Source organism: Lotus japonicus, chromosome 3, assembly GCF_012489685.1.
Source record: "Lotus japonicus ecotype B-129 chromosome 3, LjGifu_v1.2".
Classification (NCBI taxonomy): Eukaryota; Viridiplantae; Streptophyta; class Magnoliopsida; order Fabales; family Fabaceae; genus Lotus; species Lotus japonicus.
The window spans coordinates 21498954-21516797 of record NC_080043.1 but is presented as its reverse complement, the minus strand read 5'-3'; the positions used below and the strand labels follow the sequence as shown (position 1 = coordinate 21516797).

At 34.1% G+C, this 17844-nt stretch overlaps 3 protein-coding genes across 7 annotated transcripts; all 3 read left to right on the top strand.

The window, feature by feature from the left end:
* Positions 1-860: 860 nt before the first annotated feature.
* On the top strand, positions 861-3133 carry LOC130743754 (late embryogenesis abundant protein D-34-like). The gene is made up of 3 exons (XM_057595983.1): positions 861-1166; positions 2558-2785; positions 3047-3133. The coding sequence occupies exons 1-3, from the start codon at positions 861-863 to the stop codon at positions 3131-3133; spliced, it is 621 nt and encodes a 206-aa protein (XP_057451966.1).
* A 4221-nt stretch (positions 3134-7354) lies between these two features.
* LOC130748887 (uncharacterized) lies at positions 7355-10630 on the top strand. 4 transcript variants are annotated; one of them, XM_057602141.1, is made up of 8 exons: positions 7355-7486; positions 7570-7659; positions 7745-7822; positions 8407-8994; positions 9084-9128; positions 9533-10111; positions 10201-10245; positions 10342-10630. In XM_057602141.1, exons 1-8 carry the CDS (start codon positions 7466-7468, stop codon positions 10372-10374), a joined length of 1479 nt encoding a protein of 492 aa, XP_057458124.1. In that variant the 5' UTR covers positions 7355-7465; the 3' UTR covers positions 10375-10630. The 4 variants fall into 4 exon arrangements, with proteins under 4 accessions (XP_057458124.1, XP_057458123.1, XP_057458122.1 ...); XM_057602140.1 differs by having other exon boundaries at positions 7739-7822; XM_057602139.1 differs by having other exon boundaries at positions 7570-7668.
* Positions 10631-15156: 4526 nt separating this feature from the next.
* Positions 15157-17598, top strand: LOC130749077 (protein LIGHT-DEPENDENT SHORT HYPOCOTYLS 10-like). Of its 2 annotated transcripts, none has more exons than XM_057602366.1 (2): positions 15157-15820; positions 17285-17598. In XM_057602366.1, the coding sequence occupies exon 1, from the start codon at positions 15229-15231 to the stop codon at positions 15805-15807; it is 579 nt and encodes a 192-aa protein (XP_057458349.1). In that variant the 5' UTR covers positions 15157-15228; the 3' UTR covers positions 15808-15820; positions 17285-17598. The 2 variants fall into 2 exon arrangements, with proteins under 2 accessions (XP_057458349.1, XP_057458348.1); XM_057602365.1 differs by having other exon boundaries at positions 15160-15820; positions 17305-17598.
* Positions 17599-17844: the final 246 nt, after the last annotated feature.

The window sequence follows — 17844 nt, the reverse complement described above, 5'->3', positions numbered from 1 at the left end:
CTTGCAATATACATGCATTCACAGACCATCTGCATATATATTCCATGACGCGTGTGAACATTACTTCCAATGTGTCAAACTCACACACCTATTCTCCCTTTATGGGAATCTTTTCTCATTTTAATGTGAAAAAATCAATTTTTTGTAATTTAAAAAGTTTGAAAAGACAAAAAAGAAAAAAACTACCAGCCAAATCATATTTTAAATATTTGTTAAGTAACACAAAAAGTAATCAGTGTCTCAAACTTGAGTCTTGATTCTATAAAAAAAATTAAAATAGGAGTACATTTTTAGATTGTTGACTTGTTGTAATAGCCAGTTTTGTTAATGAATAAACAATTTTCAAAACAAAATTCTGATCGCATGAATATGTATAACTTTTTAAAAATATTTTGACACAGTTAATATATACTCCCTCCGGTCCTATTTATAAGCATGAAAGAGAAGAAAAATCTTGGTCCTTTTTATAAGAACCAAATGAAAGTTTGAGCTATATTAATTATTTTTTTTCAATGATGCCCTTATTAATTCTAACTTGTAAAATGTGTCTCATTAATTATTCTCTCTCTTTCTCACTTTCCAACATTAATAACAAAGGGTAATTTTGGAAGTTTATTTTGATTCAAGACATATTTAATGTATTTTACCTAGTTTAACTACATTTCTTAAACTATGTGAATTTTTTTTTTTTCTTATAAATAGGACCGGAGGGAGTACTAATACTAATTAATCAAAACCCTTTTCGGTGAGTTGTAGATATAACCATTTAACTCCATCGTTTACACTTCATAAGTGGTTAATGCTGAAGAAAAAGAAAGGAGAATAATCTGAATTAGCACAAGCACACAAGTCATAGCACAATGAGCCAGGAGCAACCACGAAGAGGTGAGCGTGAAGCGATCAAGTATGGTGACGTGTTTAACGTGTCTGGAGAGTTAGCATCAAAACCAGTAATGCCAAGAGACGCTGCCATGATGCAATCCGCGGAGGACCAAGTACTGGGTCAGATTCAAAAAGGTGGTCCTGCCGCAGTGATGGAATCCGCCGCTGCAAAAAACGAGAGAGCTGGTCATGTGAACCACCAGGCCGCAACAAAATTCGCAAGAAACCAAGGCGTTTATGTGTCGCAGACAGACAATGGGGTCACTGAGACCCTAGGTGGACAGGTGATTGATTGGTTTTTTTTATAGGCAAATGTTCATTGTTATGAGCGATCCAAATGATTAATTGGTAACTTTAAACATGCACTGCTTTGGCCTTTTGCTAGCTCGAGATTTAATTTCATGCTGCAATTAATCTCTACTTTATCATAATAATAATGATAAAAAAAGTATAGTTTCAAAACAAAAGGATAAAAAACTACAAATTAACCAAATCATAGCAGACATTTTCTGTTTGAGAAAATAGTTGATCCTTTAGAATTACAAGGAAGAACTAGTTGATCAAATTAGCTATTTTGAATAATTTATTTAGAAAAAAAATCACACAACTATTTCCTGATTCATTAGATATTAAATTAATTATAAATTTTAAATTGAGATATGAGCATATATTTACTGTGTCTCCTTATTTATTTAATTTTCTTATTGCTGAATTGCTATTTTGAATAATTTGATTTTAATTATTTTAAATAATAATTAATTAAAAATCTGAAACAAACATTTGAGGATATATATATATATATATTTATATATATATATATAAAATGTATCCAACAATTATGTATAATTAAAGTTGTTTTCGGTGTTGAATTCAACTCATCATATTCATTCATTTTGTTTTTCTACATTTTTTTTTACATGGAGGGCTACGCCCCTTTCTACATCTTTTAAATATGACAAATTGACACTTGGTAAAAAAAATTCACCCAATAACTCTAATACTAAAATTATTTTAATTTTTTCTAAATTTGTTAATAACTTTATACTAAAGTACCACTAAATTGTCCTAAAATGACAGCTCAAGTGGTAAGAGTTGATGAAAATATGAGTTAGGAGACGAGTGTCCAGGGATCAACCCTTGAAAATTGTACTCCCTCCGTTCCAAAATGATTGTTGTTTAAGGTAATGCACATAGTTTAAGAGCTCATTAATTGATATAATATTTGACTGAAACAACCCTATTTAAAGTTGAGTTATATAAAGAGAGAGAATCGTAATTATTGGTTAAGTGATTGGTGGGCATTGTGTTTGGTGAGAATTGAAGGTGGTAAATGAGAGATACAATATTAAATGAGGGTGTATATGGAAGAATATGTGACAAATAGTCTTGGATTTCTAAAACAACCACCATTTTGAAATATATGTGAAAAGTTAAAATAACAACCATTTTGAACGGAAGGAGTAGTTTATAATTCTGATGTTAAAAAATAGTACCACTAAATTAATAAAGAACATTTACTAGTTCATTTCTTGTTCTTAATCCAATAAATGTTCCTTTAGTAATTGTGAAACTTCCTTTCAGCAATATCTTTCTATTTTAATTCAAGATGTTTCTAGTCAATATTATCTTTCTATTTTAACATGTATAGGATTCTTTTTCTGTTTTGCTTGCACAGGTTCTAGGGCAGTTTGTGAAAGATGAAGACGTGGTCAAGGGGACCATGGGTGGCGAGGTCGTTGGATCTGGAGTGAATGAATTAGGTGCTGATTACTTTGCCTCTGTGCAAGCTCCTAAAGTTAGAGCAATCGAAGACTATGATTTCATAAGTAACCAACAGGATACTGCTCTAAACCCTCGGTTTTCCGACAATCAAGATAAGAACATCGACTTTAATGTTTCAAAGGTATGTAGTGTATTGATATTTATTGCTTCAATTTGTTAACTCGTACATGGGCTTATTAAGGATTTTATCGTTGTGGGCCAAAATAAAATATGAAAAAAATGATTGTAGCCTCTACCAGACCCTTTAATACCCCTTTGAGCTCATTCAACATATTATATAAATATGTATATATTGAACTTTTTTTATGACGAGTATATATTGAACTTGATATTGATGAGATTGACATTCGAATTTTTTGGAATAATGTTTCAATTTATGCAGGATGAAAACCCTAAAATTATAAATAGCGTACCTGGAGGCATGGGAGCATCCATGGCGACCGTAGATCAATTTAAGAAAAATAAATGAGTTCAAATCCTTTTGTTTTTTTGTATGTTTTTAATTTCACAGCAGTATCTTAGTAATACTTTTTTTATGCAAAAATATATGTGGTTAATAAAGTCTTCCTTTCTTTTTCTACGCACTTGGTGATGTAGTTTTACAAAAGCATAATGGAATAAGTCTTATTTTATGTTTCTTTATGTCATATGGTGATAACATAATGTGATTAGGTTTATGCTTACTTTCTTTAAAGAAAGAACTAATCTTATTCATGTATCATCCATGAACTGGGCGAGAATAGACTAATGCGTAAGGAGAATGAATTGGAATAGGCCAAGTAAGGTGTTTTTTTTTTATAAGATACACTTTACCTCGATACTCAAGGTAAGGTGTCTTGTGACCATATGAACTAAAATGGAGCGACCTAGATGGAAAAATTCTTGTTGGGTTTCAAAGTTGATGAGTGGAACCTGGATTATCAGTGTTGTCCCTCATCGTTGATAAATGGACCGAAGGATTTGGGCATGACGTGTACGAAGCGATGTGACCTTTGTGAGGCCTGTGGGCGATTTTACGTTTTAGGGCCTCTAGGAGACCTCAAGTGGGCGATTTTACGTTTTAGGGCCTCTGGGAGACCTCAAGTCTTTGGAGACTTCTAGTATTCACTGGTCAATGTATATTGGACATTTTGAATCTTGTAAATTGTTGGCATTTAGAATTTTTGCTAGTAATGTTGTTACCAAACGTCCCCTGAAGCTCGTCACATCTTAGCTTGGGGGCGATCGGATTAAGGTAAAGGTAACTCATCTTTATATATCGTTGAAGGCATTTTTTTAAGGGGCGATCGGTTTAAGGTAAAGATAACTCGTCTTTATATACCGTTGAAGGCCTTTTTTTAATTTCTCATGTTTATGATTAAATAGAATATCGACAAGGTTTTGAATTACGTTTGTTTTCTTAGCTGGGCCATTCGAGTTCATTGCTCGAGCATTAATGCTCACCGTAGGAAACTGGTAAAACTCTTCCCAGGTCCCAAGGACAACAATTCTACAACAAGACTACATATGCAAATACAATCCGTGTAGAAAAAATAATGCCAACAACAACAATATTACCCCTGGGTATTCAACACGAGATCTTGAACACGTTGGAAGGGATTCAATGACACGATGAGTCATTTCAAGCAGAAGGTACTACTCTCAACCAGAAGAAAGATAAGAGAAGCGAGCAACAAAGGTGGTGGTTGGTTTTCAACCATTCTTTGAAGAAGCGGCCAATGTGGCTGCACCAAAAAATTTGAAGACCTCAGCCGTTGATGCAATAATGAGTGATGAGTTGAAGCATATTGATTGAGATATTGTTTGATATTAAAGCATGTTGATTGAGATAGTGATTGATATTGAAGCGCATGTTCTTTGAGATGCTGGATGATGTTAAGGTATGATTGAATGAATAGTATGCATGTATGAAGTACTACCATAATTGTCTATTATGCTTTGAGAATTGACTGTATACGGACTATGAACACAGTGTTTATGAGTGTTAACAAGTAGGTTTTCGATGAGAGGTCTGAACCATTGTGGGTTGTCGTAGGATCGAGATTTTTCTTGAGAAGATTATCATTAGGGAAAGGGAAACTTTAGAAAGTTGATAATTTTTTGAGAAAAAGAAGAAAAGACTACGTTTTGAGAAAAAATCATCATAATTAAAGTAATCCAAGTGGTAACACTTTTACAATCTAAAGAAAATCACATCGAGAAGGAAAACTTAGAACTTTTCCTTGTTGAAATTACCCTTGGAAAAGGAGGGAGAACTTGAAGATTTGAGAATAACCTGTCATAATGAAAATAACTTAAGTGATAACACTTTCATAACTTAAGAGACTTGTTTTAACAAGAGAAATCCTTAGAGGATTGGAAAGGGTTGAAAAGGGGAAAAACGATGAGCCAAGTGTTGACAAGAAAGATGGAGTGGGAATTCCGGTCATCAAGAGGATGAACCGTCATGGTGTGAGAAGCCACTACGGTGCAGAAGACATTCCTTGTTGTGAAGAAGCTTGTTTGGGAAACCGACATTTACCTACGAGTAACTTAGAGAAGAGAACCATGAGCTAGAAATGTGAATCCTCGAGAGGATGTTCCATTGTTTGGCTAACCATAATATATTATGAGGTTGGGACAATCGGAAGATCAGACCTTTATGGGGTTGAGCTGGTCAAAGGACCGACCTTCAATTGGAGTGTACCAAGAGGGTATATCTCTCGGCATGTGCAAGTGAAACGATCGAACAAAGAGTGTGGACTGGCTTGGCGATGCTATGTTGTAAGTGATATCCCGATTCAGAGGTGATCTACACTAGGCATGTGTCAGATCGACGAGGAGGTGCCCTGCCTACCAAGTGGCGTTTATTAATGGCGTACTGACGTTGATTGTCTCGCCTTACGTACGAGGTTTGACGTATATCCTGATCATTTGAGAACATTAATTGCACTAGCATAAACATGCAACTAGCTATGAGACATTGATTATGTAAGTTCGATGACTATGTTGGAGTGATAACATGTTGGTTGGGTTATGAGAATATGAGATTATATCTTGTGTTGCCTGAGATTAGGGATATCTTATATTGTTGATTATGTTGTTTGTATAGTTGTACTTTTATACACTATATGTTTGAAGTTGACCCTCACATGCCATTGTTTGTGTGCTTGTATTTGGGCGGCCGACAACCACCAGACGATGACGGGTGATAGTGTGAGCCGATGCTACACTACTGGGAGAATTTCGTCGTGCTGACCAATGAGGAGAGTGCCTCAAGAGATTAGAACAATCATAAGAATTTAATGGAGGATCAGTGGAAGCCTCGTGAAAGTAGAGTTGGGGTGTAAGGCTAGACCCTCTTGGGTAGAGAGCTTACCGTTGTTGGTTGAAGCATGCAGGATGACTTTATGAGTCCGTATTTGAGAATCAGGGTAGGTTTTGGTGCATTACTTTCTTGCAGTTCACCTATGTGGGGATCGTAGTGTGTATATCAGATTTATGGAGTCATTGCATACTGAATTCATTTGTCGAATATAATTCCATTTTGTTATGTTGTATATGTTATAATTGTTACCGGGTACTTGCCTTGGTCGAGGTTGGATGTATATTTATTTATGGTTGGGAGTATGCATAACACACACACACACACACACACACACACACATATTTGCGAACTTATGATAGTTGTTATATTGAGAAATGTTACTATTCTGACCTCCGAAAGTTTAGGCGTTACATACCTCGTGTGGTGCAGTATTGGAGGATTTAAGCCATTTGTTCGTGATTACTAGAACGTGAAATACAATTGATACTCTAGCTCGTGATGCAACGATGACTAGGTCTTCTACCCGAATTTGGAGACTCTCACCTTCTAATGCGATAGCGTTGCTATGTCAAAATGTGTTAGGCTTTATTTCTTTTGTCTATTTTTCCACTTGTATAAAAAAAGACTATTAAAATAAACGAAGTTAATATTAATAACTAACATAATATCAACCATTTTTGTTTTCCGATGGAGAAAAAAAAAATCAACCAATTTCTTTTTGTCCTTGGCAGGTGTTATACAAGTTGGGATATGATGACAGTCCCTCCCAACAAATGACTATACCGAGACTTAAGTACATAACAAACATAAGCTTTTATGATGATATCTAGTAATTATTTTGCTTTTTTTTTAACGATGTATGGAATTAAACCCAAAGAGTTACCAAACGACACTTACAACATGCGAGAATAAATCTCTAAGAATGCTATAACAACGCACACATACATAAGAAAAAGATGAACAATCACACACTCAAACTGACAAAATCAGTAAATAGATATGATGTAAAACCCTGAAAACTGAAAAGTCATACTAAAATCTCTAAAACCCCAAAAACCCAGAGAAGCTAATTGGCTTCTGAGCGAATGGAACAAAAACAAATGGGTTTGCTCAAGTGGTAATAGGTATATGACATAAGGGTTGGGGAAAAAAAGCGTGAATGATCCAGAGTTCAAACTCTGAGGAGTAACTAATTTACTAACATTATTAACAACTAACATTGACCTATAGAAAAAAAAACTTTTAAAAGGAAAAAAATCATCATTTTGCTTTAAAAAAATACATAACAAACATAATTATCCCATTAAAAAATATGGTAAATTTAATTCCGACCAACAAAATTGGGGCCTTGTGCCGAAATGGAAAAGCCCACTAGCCCAAACATAAGAACCCAAGTTAAAAAACCACTCTGCAATGCATAGACAGTCCTAGCACTGAAGGCTTCAACGTCTCAAAACCCTAACACTCCATTTTAAACCCTTACCTTCTGTGGGGATGAAGCCAACCGAGACAGAGGTAATGTTGCTTCTCAATTCAGGTAAATTGTTGCAGTTTTTACCATTTCCAGAACCTGATTTGGTGTTGTTTTTACTTTTAAGGACAATGCTAATGGTGAAAAAGTTGTTTCCCTTAAAACCGATGATGACCCAGTTGTAACTGCAGATCATGCTGAAAGCTATCATCAGAATGTTAGTGAGGTTAGTCATTGTTGCATATGGGTTCATATATTTTTGCATGGCTCTAATCTTAACCCATTTTGCATTTTAGCTGCAGAGTTCTATGAAGGAAGGTGATACTCCAGATGAGAAAGTGTTGGTCCTGAGTTCAGAAAATGGAGGAGAAATAGTTGAGGTGAGATAATATCTGTCTATCTGCAATACAAGCAAGAAAGAAACTTCTGGGTCAAATATTTTTTTGCATGGCTATAATGTTAACACACTTTTGATTATTGTGGTCCTGAGTTCAGAAAATGGAGGAAAATTAGTTGAGGTGAGGCGATTGCGGTCTATCTGTATTTGTGAGCTGAAGAGACACATATGCTTTTAGTTTTTTTTTGTTCCTGTTATGAATTCCTGTTATGTTTATTTATTTAGGGAAATATTGCTGTCTTGCTATCTTTGCAACTGGTATGATTTTGGTAAAATGAAAGGTCATTCATCTTGTAGTTAGTTCTAAAACCAATATGTTTCATATACTAGTAGAGAAATAGTTACCTGATGTACGATTGGATTGGTATGCTACCGGTGTATTTAAAATCTATGAGATTTATGTCACAACTTGATCATATCATTACAACATTACTAGATTAAATACTGAGTTCTGTCATTTTTACTAAGTTCTATTCTTTTATTGGAATAACATAGGAATACTAGTATTTTGTGATACCGAATTGCAATTCCCTTTGATGTTAACTTTATGATAAAATTTAAATGTAGGTATCTCATGAATCCCCGGTTTCTGATGCTAAATGGGTTTGCAAAAGCCCCAGTGGTTGTGTCTCGTCTACAGATTCAGGATGGCCTTCCTTCGTAACTAAATCCTCTTCTCAGCCTTATTCTCTTTCAGAAGAAGAGCAAGCAAAGGTTGCGGCTCTGAATTTGCAGCATAAAGCATTAGAAGCTTGCCAAAAGTTTCTAGGCGGATGGGCTTGTTCTGACAGTGAAGATGATGGCAATGAGGATGAGGATGAGGATTTTGATTCGGAAGAATGTGAGGAGTATAAGTTCTTTGAAAGAGTGTTTGCGGAAGATGTTGAGTTAAGGAAATATTACGAGAACCATCATAAAGATGGGGATTTTTATTGTTTGGTTTGTGGTGGTGTTGGGAAGAAGGTGTGGAAGAGGTTTAAGGATTCTGCTGCGCTAATTCAACATTCCACTGCTGTACTAAGAACAAAAAGGATGCGTGCTCACAGGGCTTATGCACATGTCATCTGTAAAGTTGTTGGTTGGGACATTGATCAGGTGCCAGCTATTGTGTTGAAGGACTTGGATTCCTCCTTGGCTGCTTCAAGGAAGCTATTGGTAAAAAATCATAATTGTTATATCTGTTTTCCTCTTTTAAGTTTATAAATACCTCATTAATGCTTAATAGGGTTGGTTGATTTTTACAGGCTGAACCCCAGAAACCTGCTGTGAGTGGTATTGATGACAAATGTGTAAGTATCATTTTTGAGATATTTGGATTCCTTATTTACGTTCAGGTTATAGCTACTTTATGGATAAAACTTAGATACTGTACTCTAGGTATTGTTTGTGTTATTGCCCAGTGGCACGTTTAGCCATCTACTTAATGTTTTATTAATTTTATTAATGTGATAACTTTGTCCATTTTCACTTTTCTAACCCATGTGTCATTGAATTGAACAGTAAAAACTGTATGTTCAGAACTTCACTTTCCTCACCTTAAGGGTCTGTCATTATAACTATAGTTCTACCTTTATCATTGCTACATTTTGTACCAGATGTGGGTGTGAATTGGAAAAACATAAGAATACAAGTATTGGGTGCTGGTAATTTGCTATTCTCTCCGTTGTTAACTTTTCATTACTGATGAATGTAGGCATCTCGTGAATCTCCGGTTTCTGATGCTGAATGGGTTTGCCAAAGCCCCAGTGGTTGTTCAGGGTGGCCTGTCACTAAATCCTCTTCTCAGCCTTATTCTCTTTCAGCAGAAGAGCAAGCGAAGGTTGCAGCTCTGAATTTGCAGCATAGAGCATTAGAAGCTTGCCAAAAGTTCCTCGGCGGGTATGCTGGTTCTGACAGTGATGAAGATGACAATGAGGATGAGGATGAGGATGAGGATAAGGATTATGATTCTGAAGAATGTGAGGAGTATAAGTTCTTTGAAAGAGTGTTTGCGGAAGATGTTGAGTTAAGGAAATATTACGAGAACCATCATAAAGATGGGGATTTTTATTGTTTGGTTTGTGGTGGTGTTGGGAAGAAGGTGTGGAAGAGGTTTAAGGATTCTGCTGCGCTAATTCAACATTCCACTGCTGTACTAAGAACAAAAAGGATGCGTGCTCACAGGGCTTATGCACATGTCATCTGTAAAGTTGTTGGTTGGGACATTGATCAGTTGCCAGCTATTGTGTTGAAGGACTTGGATTCCTCCTTGGCAGCTTCAAAGAAGCTATTGGTAAAAATTCATAATTGTTATATCTGTTTTCCTCTTTTAAGTTTATAAATACCTCATTAATGCTGAATCGGTTTTGTTGATTTTTACAGGCTGAACCCCAGAAACCTGCTGTGAGTGTTATTGATGATTCATGTGTAAGTATCATTTCTGAGATATATTTGCATGTCTTATTTGGTTTCAGATTCTAGTTATTTTAAATATATGTTGACTAGATTAAGTTGTTTTGACAGGGTGTACCTGATGAAAATCCTGCTGATCATTAGGATGTTCTTCACAATATTGGGGAGCTTTGTTAATGATGACTTGAGAGTAGTCTGTCTTTGTCTCATGAACTTCCCTTGCACTAAGGAAAAATTTTGTAAATCCGAATTCTCAAAATCCATGCACAAAAAAACCCCTGAACTTGGAAGTAGTTATTATCATTTCCTTGTGTTCCTTAGACCAATGTGTATGTTTGGTAAAAGTTTCAATAGTACATCGAAACTAACTAATCATATGTAAATAAATTTTTGTTGTTTATTGTCACCTTGTCACCTAAACAAGTTTATGAAGTTATATAAGTCTTTATTTTGGATTAGCTCGTGTTTGCATAGCGGGTACTTAATAGAACTTTCAGCATAAATGAATGTTGGTTAAAAGTTCAAAATTAAGTGGAATCATTATTCGAGATGCACATCAACTCATTCCATTTTTTGTTCTATGTTCCTTTTCACATATCTGTTATGGATTTTTTGCTTATTAATTGATTGATAAAATGAGTGAATCTGTGAATGGACTTAACTTTATATAGGACTAGTTCACCTACCAGGGGACAAGTAATTCACCTTCTATAGGCAACTGGAGTCAGTATGTCGGTTAGAAATGATAAGTTCAGGATATTTTTTAAATAAAAATACATATAATTTTCTTGGGGCCGTGTCCTGGCTACCCCTTATACACTACCAGCATTTGACATTTCTTGCCTTATATATTATCTACTGATATGAAGGTTCCTCATCCCAGGCAAGGACTTGAATGTACCATATTGGACGTTGGACAACTTGACTTGTTGCTAGAATTATGGAAACAGGTCGTTAAAGCCTATTTGGAAAGTGCTACGGTTGGTTTACACGTTTCTATGTAAAGTCAAGTGTAGGAAAGATGCTGGAAACCTGAAGGAAACAGCAACAAAGCACCACCTTCAGATCAATCCAATCTAGTGGATATTATTAGGTATTGGGGACATTGGTTATATTGGTGATGAATTGGAATTTCTTGGGTGATAGTGCCAGTGAAGTGTGACAAATCATAAACCAACATATATAAATAAAAATTCCATGGTAAAGGAACTAGCTAGTGATTTCCTCAAGACACATGAACGGACAACTGTGTGATGCTGGAGAAAAGATACGTACGTATAGTGTAGTTTAGGATAATGGATCTGTCTCAGGCAGGGGTTAGTGGGCATTAGAATTCTTCACTTTCACTAAGTTTTTAATTAATTAATGATTACAAGGCTAGCTAGCTTAATATTTATATATTGTGAAAAATGCTTTTAGGGTCAACTATGTAATTGAAAATATTATTTTGGTATGTCCATATCTTCCATATATCCTGCAAGAGTCAAAATCAAATAATTTGATGTCGTGGCATTGATAAGACATTTTGAACTATATATAGGGCATTTTATTCCAACATGAACAAAAAAATCGCCTCAAATGTCACAAAGCATGAAATTTTAAAAGAGTTACAATTTCCAACATGAACAAAAAATCGCGTCTCAAGTGTCACAAAGCATGAAATTTTAAAAGAGAGTTACAAATAATTTTAGATATTTCGGTTATGGGTATTTTACAATTAATTTATGGTTTATTATTGAACTTTTTAGAATGTGATCAACCATTAACTATATTTTTACTTATTATAAAATGGTTAATTTATTTACCTAAAACCAATAAAAATGTGCTTCACTATTTTTTTTTTTGTCTGAATTGCCACATAAACTATAAGGTACCTTTTTTTGCCCATAAGTACCGACTACCGATTCACACTTTACTCTAATTGTGCTATCTTATTGCACTTTTAATGAGTCTCACAATACCTCATATCATCGGTCTATTGGCATTTTTTAGATGAAATTGTCTGTTAAATAGGTTTTTAAGTAGGCTTGTAGGCAAAAAAGTTTGGTCAGACCTTAAAATTCGGCTTGTTGACAAGCCATAGGCCAAGCTTAGGCCACGAAAACATAATGCAGATCAAGCTTGGGCCACACAAAGCCTAGCTTGGTTTGGCCTATTTCCATCCATATTCATAGCTGGTAGCGGTGTCTAATTCTTTCCGTGCAAGTGCTCGCACATAGTGTTAAACAAATGTTTGAGAAATGTGCTTCATTCTAATAGGGGTGAATCGAACCTCCAACCCATTCTTTCGAAATCTAAGCTTTGATTCTTTTGATCTTCTACGATGGTGAATGACCCTAATGGATATTTCAGCACAATGGTGAAGTGTTGGCACAGGAGGGGAAGGTTGCAAGTGCACTCCAATGCTCAAGCAAAGATGAGATCATTTGGAGAGAAATACAAAATCATAGAACAACAATAGTTAGTGAAACGAATAATCTTATGTAAATAAACTAACAAACATATATTTATAGGCGTAGTAAGAGTTATATTCAAAGCTTTGAACCTTAATGAAGTATTTATATTAGGCTTCCAAGATGATGATTGCCAATAGCAAACCTTGATATTGATTTTGAACATGACGACTTAAGTTTTCTTAGATATTAGTTGGACGAGATCAAACTCACTTATGGTCATTTTTTTTGGGTCAAATAGAGCGATTTGTCTACATAGAGTGTGTGTATTTAGTTGTGCATCATTAAGACGACCTTAGACGGTATTGGACCCAATAATCTTTTGAACCAACCAAAACACGATCTCACGATTAAGAGACACTATGAGCAACCACACTATGCAACAACTCATTAATTGTTATTCTTTTAGATAAAGCAGAATTAAAGAATTAATTAATTTTCAAATATACTCTAGTTGAATATATAAGAATAAATTAACCAATATAGCTTAGCACGCAAACACTTACAAAAAATCAATTCCTTGACCACAATGTTTTTTTTTTAACGTGACCACAATGTTAAATATTGGAATAATATTTATGCCAATTATATTTAACACTATAAGAAATATGTTTGGTTTTTTTTGAAACTACCTTAATCGGTTAAAAAATTAATTTGATGAAGAAGACATAAGATAACCGCCACTTAACTTCAACAAAAAATTAAAACATTATAAATATTGTGATTATACCACATTATTAAGGTCGGTTTGGTACACAAATGGGAAGAGAACAAAATATGACATATAAAATTCGTTATGCGTATGTTATGTTTTTAAGATGGAACAGAACAAAAGTTTCAACGAGATACTATAATTTCATGGAAAATTGTGCAATGGAGGGGAATGAAAAATAACACTCTCTTAAAAACTTTACACGGTAAAAAAACATCTAATTTATATTTAAAATATTTTATATCTAAACGGTTTTAAATCACTTATTAAGTGAAAACACTTACTATATCTGTATATAAACATAAAAGAAATTCTTCTTTTACAAAAAATTACATTTTGAAAAATAAAATTACTTTTTTAAAAAGTGACAAATGAGCCAATTAGAGTGCGTTTGTTTCATGTTATTTTAAGCGAAAAATCATTTCTATGTTTATTTTTAAAAATTTATTATTAAAAAAAACATCCGAAAACATATTATTTAGAAAAACTACTTTAGCTTATGAGGAAAATCTATGATAATAGATGAAAGAAGATAAAAAAAAAAGTGATTTTAATTAGTGTAGCTAAACACAACTCAACTTTTATTTTTCTCAAAATCTCTAAAAATTAATCTCTTTCTCTTAAAGAGGTAAGAATCACTATTTTTTAATTTGAAATGAACGCATTCTATGTATAATATTTAATTGAATTCAATTCTTTAATGTAATCAAATGTTATTATTGATTAAGTGTACATTGAAAGTTGTGATAGGTGGAAATTGAAGTGATAATTAAGTAATATAATATTAAATGATGGTATATAAAGAAAAAAGAGAAAAAAAAACTTTGAGTTTGCAAATAACTTATATTTTAAAACATAGTCCAAATACTAAAATAACTTATATTTTAAAATGGAGATTAAATGATGGTACATATTCAAGATTGTGTCTCACACACCTGTGTGTGCGGGGTTTTTCTTATTAAGAAACTTTGGGCAATTATGCAATTCATAACCATTTTTTACTTTATGTGAAAATTGAAATTCAGTTTTCCCCTCACAAATCTATAGGTTAGAGAAAAATTTAAGTTTTGCTCTTATTTAGAAACTCCCAACAAATGAAAAAAGAATAGAAGTCCTTTCTTCAATGCTTTGTCTTGAGTATAATTTTAGATCCATTTTGCCCTTCTCAATCATGTAGTTACTAACAAAATAGTTTTAGTTTGTTGTAACTGAAATTCGATCGACCAGAAATAAAGTAATATCCATCGTTGAGCTACCACTCTTGAATCATCGATCAGCTCCATTAATTAATTTTCCTTTTGTCAGTAAAATACACAAGGTAATTAATCTGATTTGAAAAAGTTATGTGGCTCGTGACTCTGTGAAAGAGATGTGATACCATACTATGTGAATGTTATAGAATAGGTTACGGAAGCAATTAATCACCAAAGTTTGCCATTGAGTGGCAAACAAGCCCCTAAGCATGTATAGATTGTCATTAAATAGTGACAAAGGCATTAACCGTAGTGCTAGATGTCACCCTATTTTACCCAATAATAATTGCTTTGATGATGAAAGCACAATAATTAATAAAAAAAATATTGGGAAAAAATAAAGTATGATTAATACTAATAGTACCATTAAAGCTAGAAATAATGTAGCCAAGGAAGAAAAAGAAGGGTAAAGCACTTTCATTGGTCCCATACCATGTCCCCTCAGTAGCCCATTGATGTGATCCCCCCAAATTTTTTAATTTTTATAAAATTAATTTCTTCCACTTCTATTCTATTGTCTTCTCTTCTCCCTCACCAAAAAAACATTCTCTTTCATAAAAATGAATTTTCAGTAGTAGATATGTCCACCAAAGGGAAAGACATGGCAGAAGGATCATCTAGATCCTCTGCTTCCGGTGCGGGTGCTGATGCTGATGCTCGTGTTCGTGCTGTTGATGATGATCAACAACAACAAAAACAGTTGCCACTAAGCAGATATGAGTCTCAGAAGAAGAGAGACTGGAACACTTTTGGACAGTACTTGAGGAATCAAAGGCCACCTGTGGCACTTTCACAGTGCAATTCAAATCATGTGCTTGAATTTCTAAGGTACTTGGATCAGTTTGGGAAAACCAAAGTGCACTCACAAGGGTGTCTCTTCTTTGGACAAACGGAGCCACCTGGACCCTGCACCTGCCCTCTCAAACAAGCGTGGGGAAGCCTCGACGCGCTCATCGGAAGGTTACGAGCTGCCTACGAAGAAAACGGAGGTTTGCCGGAGACTAATCCCTTCGCCAGCGGTTCCATTAGAGTCCATCTACATGAGGTGAGGGACTTCCAAGCCAAAGCTAGAGGAATCCCTTATAAGAAGAAAAAGAAGAAGAGGAATGTTATCAATCACAATGGAGACTCCTCATCAAACTTACCTATGCCGCCGTGACATTAGTTTACTGGTAAATTTTTCTTACTGTTATCAATATTTCTGCAGCTTATTATAAAGGACATAATTAATTGTTGTAAGTTTTCTGGAAACTATTCATACTCGATCTCTCAGTACGTAGTTGAATTTTCTACTCGTACAAGTAAAAGTTCATCAATCCTCTCAGCCTATAGTTCATTTTAAACCATATCAGACATTTCAGATCAAACCCTAATCCACGGGACTTCAATACTAACCCTATATTAATAATATGTGCTTGTCTAAATGACCAAATAATGAGTTAAACCACTTTAGTTTTAGGTGAACTAATGATATTTAAGATAATGAAATGTCTTGCTATTTATCTTAAATATTAAATATTGTTGATCCATCTAGAGTTAGGATAATTTAACCCAAATTTTAATGGTTAATTTGTATAGAGAAGTCCTAATCATCGTGTGTTATAAAATTACATTTAGTTAAAGATGCATGGGTATGGATTAAAAAAACATTGAGTAGTAGCTACTTGTTAGAAATTCTGCGGTTAAAGTAAATAATTTATTACCTAAGTAGATAATTGAAATTACATTAAATGAATTACATACAGTAATGGACCGTCTCATCTTTGTCGCTCTCACATGCAAGATGACAATGTAATCATGTTTCTACATCTCGAAACTATTCCTTTTCTGATGATTTTATTTGCTCATATATATATTTGCGTTTCCGCAAGATCTTACTTGTTTCGGTATTCACACTATCTATTGTGCCTTCCACAAACGATATAACTACTTCAATTTATATAAAATATAGAAGTTTTCAGATTTATTCATAAATAGATTTTTCTTGTTTGGAAAAATTATATATCTGATATGTTGGATACTTGGATTCATAAGGATTCAAGACATGTGAAATTTAAATGCTCATCTCTTTCAAGTTTCTTGTCTGTTGGTGTCGTGTTACAGAACCTAAATATCTCTTGTTTTCTCAAAGTTGTCTTACTTTAACATTTTTTTTATATCCCATTTCCAGTTGTTCTTTTTTCTTGAGTTTTTTTTCACTTTCATTTCATTTACATCTACACTTTTTATTTATCTCTCTGTTATCCCTTAATCGTATGGATAACTTATCTAGTTGAGTTAAGGATAATTGTTGTTGAAGGGTCAGTGTTCGAATCTCGAGGATCGATTATGTTGACTAATTTACTAACAACTAACATTTACCTATAAAAAAATCATTATCTCTTATTTTCTCTCTCTTTAGTTCCTAGTGAAATGTAAATGAAACATAATTATTTTTCCTTGATCTTATATGTATATCTGGCATCCGTGTATGAATTACAGACTTTCCACTACGTACGACACGAAAGGAAATTGCTTAATCTAACAGTGGGATGGCAACAATATACATATGTAGTGTTATCGCTTATAAAATAAATGTAGTGTTATCAACTTAATTATCTGCTATATATGCATTAATTTTAAATTTGGGCTCCTAGCTATTTCTGATTCATTTCAGATCCCGAAGTCCTAAGTTGCTAGGCCATTGGATTCAGCTGCAGTTCTGGAATTCTGAGTTATATCTAGTTTATCCTTGGGTCCATTTTGATCCTCCATTGTTTTTATGACTCAAAGGAGAGTATTTTGCTATTTGAATGAGTTAGAAGGAAGTTGCCGAAGGATGTGATTTAACATATTGGGTTAAGTCCTTGTACTGTATTCAGTCACCTTTATGAATTGAAGTGATTGAACTCATAAATAATATGGTTGAAATAACATTCATAAATATTCTCCTATGTAGGAGTATGTATTATATTGCATGGTATTCTTTGACCTTCACGAAAAGGAAATCAAAGTGATAGCAAGTAGAAACTAGGCTAAAAAACACTTTTGGCCCCTGATGTTTTAAGTTTGTGCAAATTCTGCCCCTACTCTATTTTTGTCGATGTTTCTACCCCTCATGTTTTCAAACAGTGCACCGTCTACCCCTCATGTTTTCAAACAGTGCACCGTCTACCCCTCCGTTTGAAAACATAAGGGGTAGAAACATCGACAAAAA

Excerpts from the sequence above, each read along its gene's own strand:
- LOC130743754 (XM_057595983.1), top strand. The coding sequence starts at position 861 with ATGAGCCAGGAGCAACCACGAAGAGGTGAGCGTGAAGCGATCAAGTAT. Across the intron at positions 1,167-2,557 it reads CTGAGACCCTAGGTGGACAG|GTTCTAGGGCAGTTTGTGAA; the intron begins GTGATTGATTGG and ends TTGCTTGCACAG. Across the intron at positions 2,786-3,046 it reads TCGACTTTAATGTTTCAAAG|GATGAAAACCCTAAAATTAT; the intron begins GTATGTAGTGTA and ends CAATTTATGCAG.
- LOC130748887 (XM_057602138.1), top strand. The coding sequence starts at position 7,466 with ATGAAGCCAACCGAGACAGAG. Across the intron at positions 10,112-10,200 it reads CAGCTTCAAAGAAGCTATTG|GCTGAACCCCAGAAACCTGC; the intron begins GTAAAAATTCAT and ends TGATTTTTACAG. Across the intron at positions 10,246-10,341 it reads GTGTTATTGATGATTCATGT|GGTGTACCTGATGAAAATCC; the intron begins GTAAGTATCATT and ends TTGTTTTGACAG.
- LOC130749077 (XM_057602366.1), top strand. The coding sequence starts at position 15,229 with ATGTCCACCAAAGGGAAAGACATGGCAGAAGGATCATCTAGATCCTCT.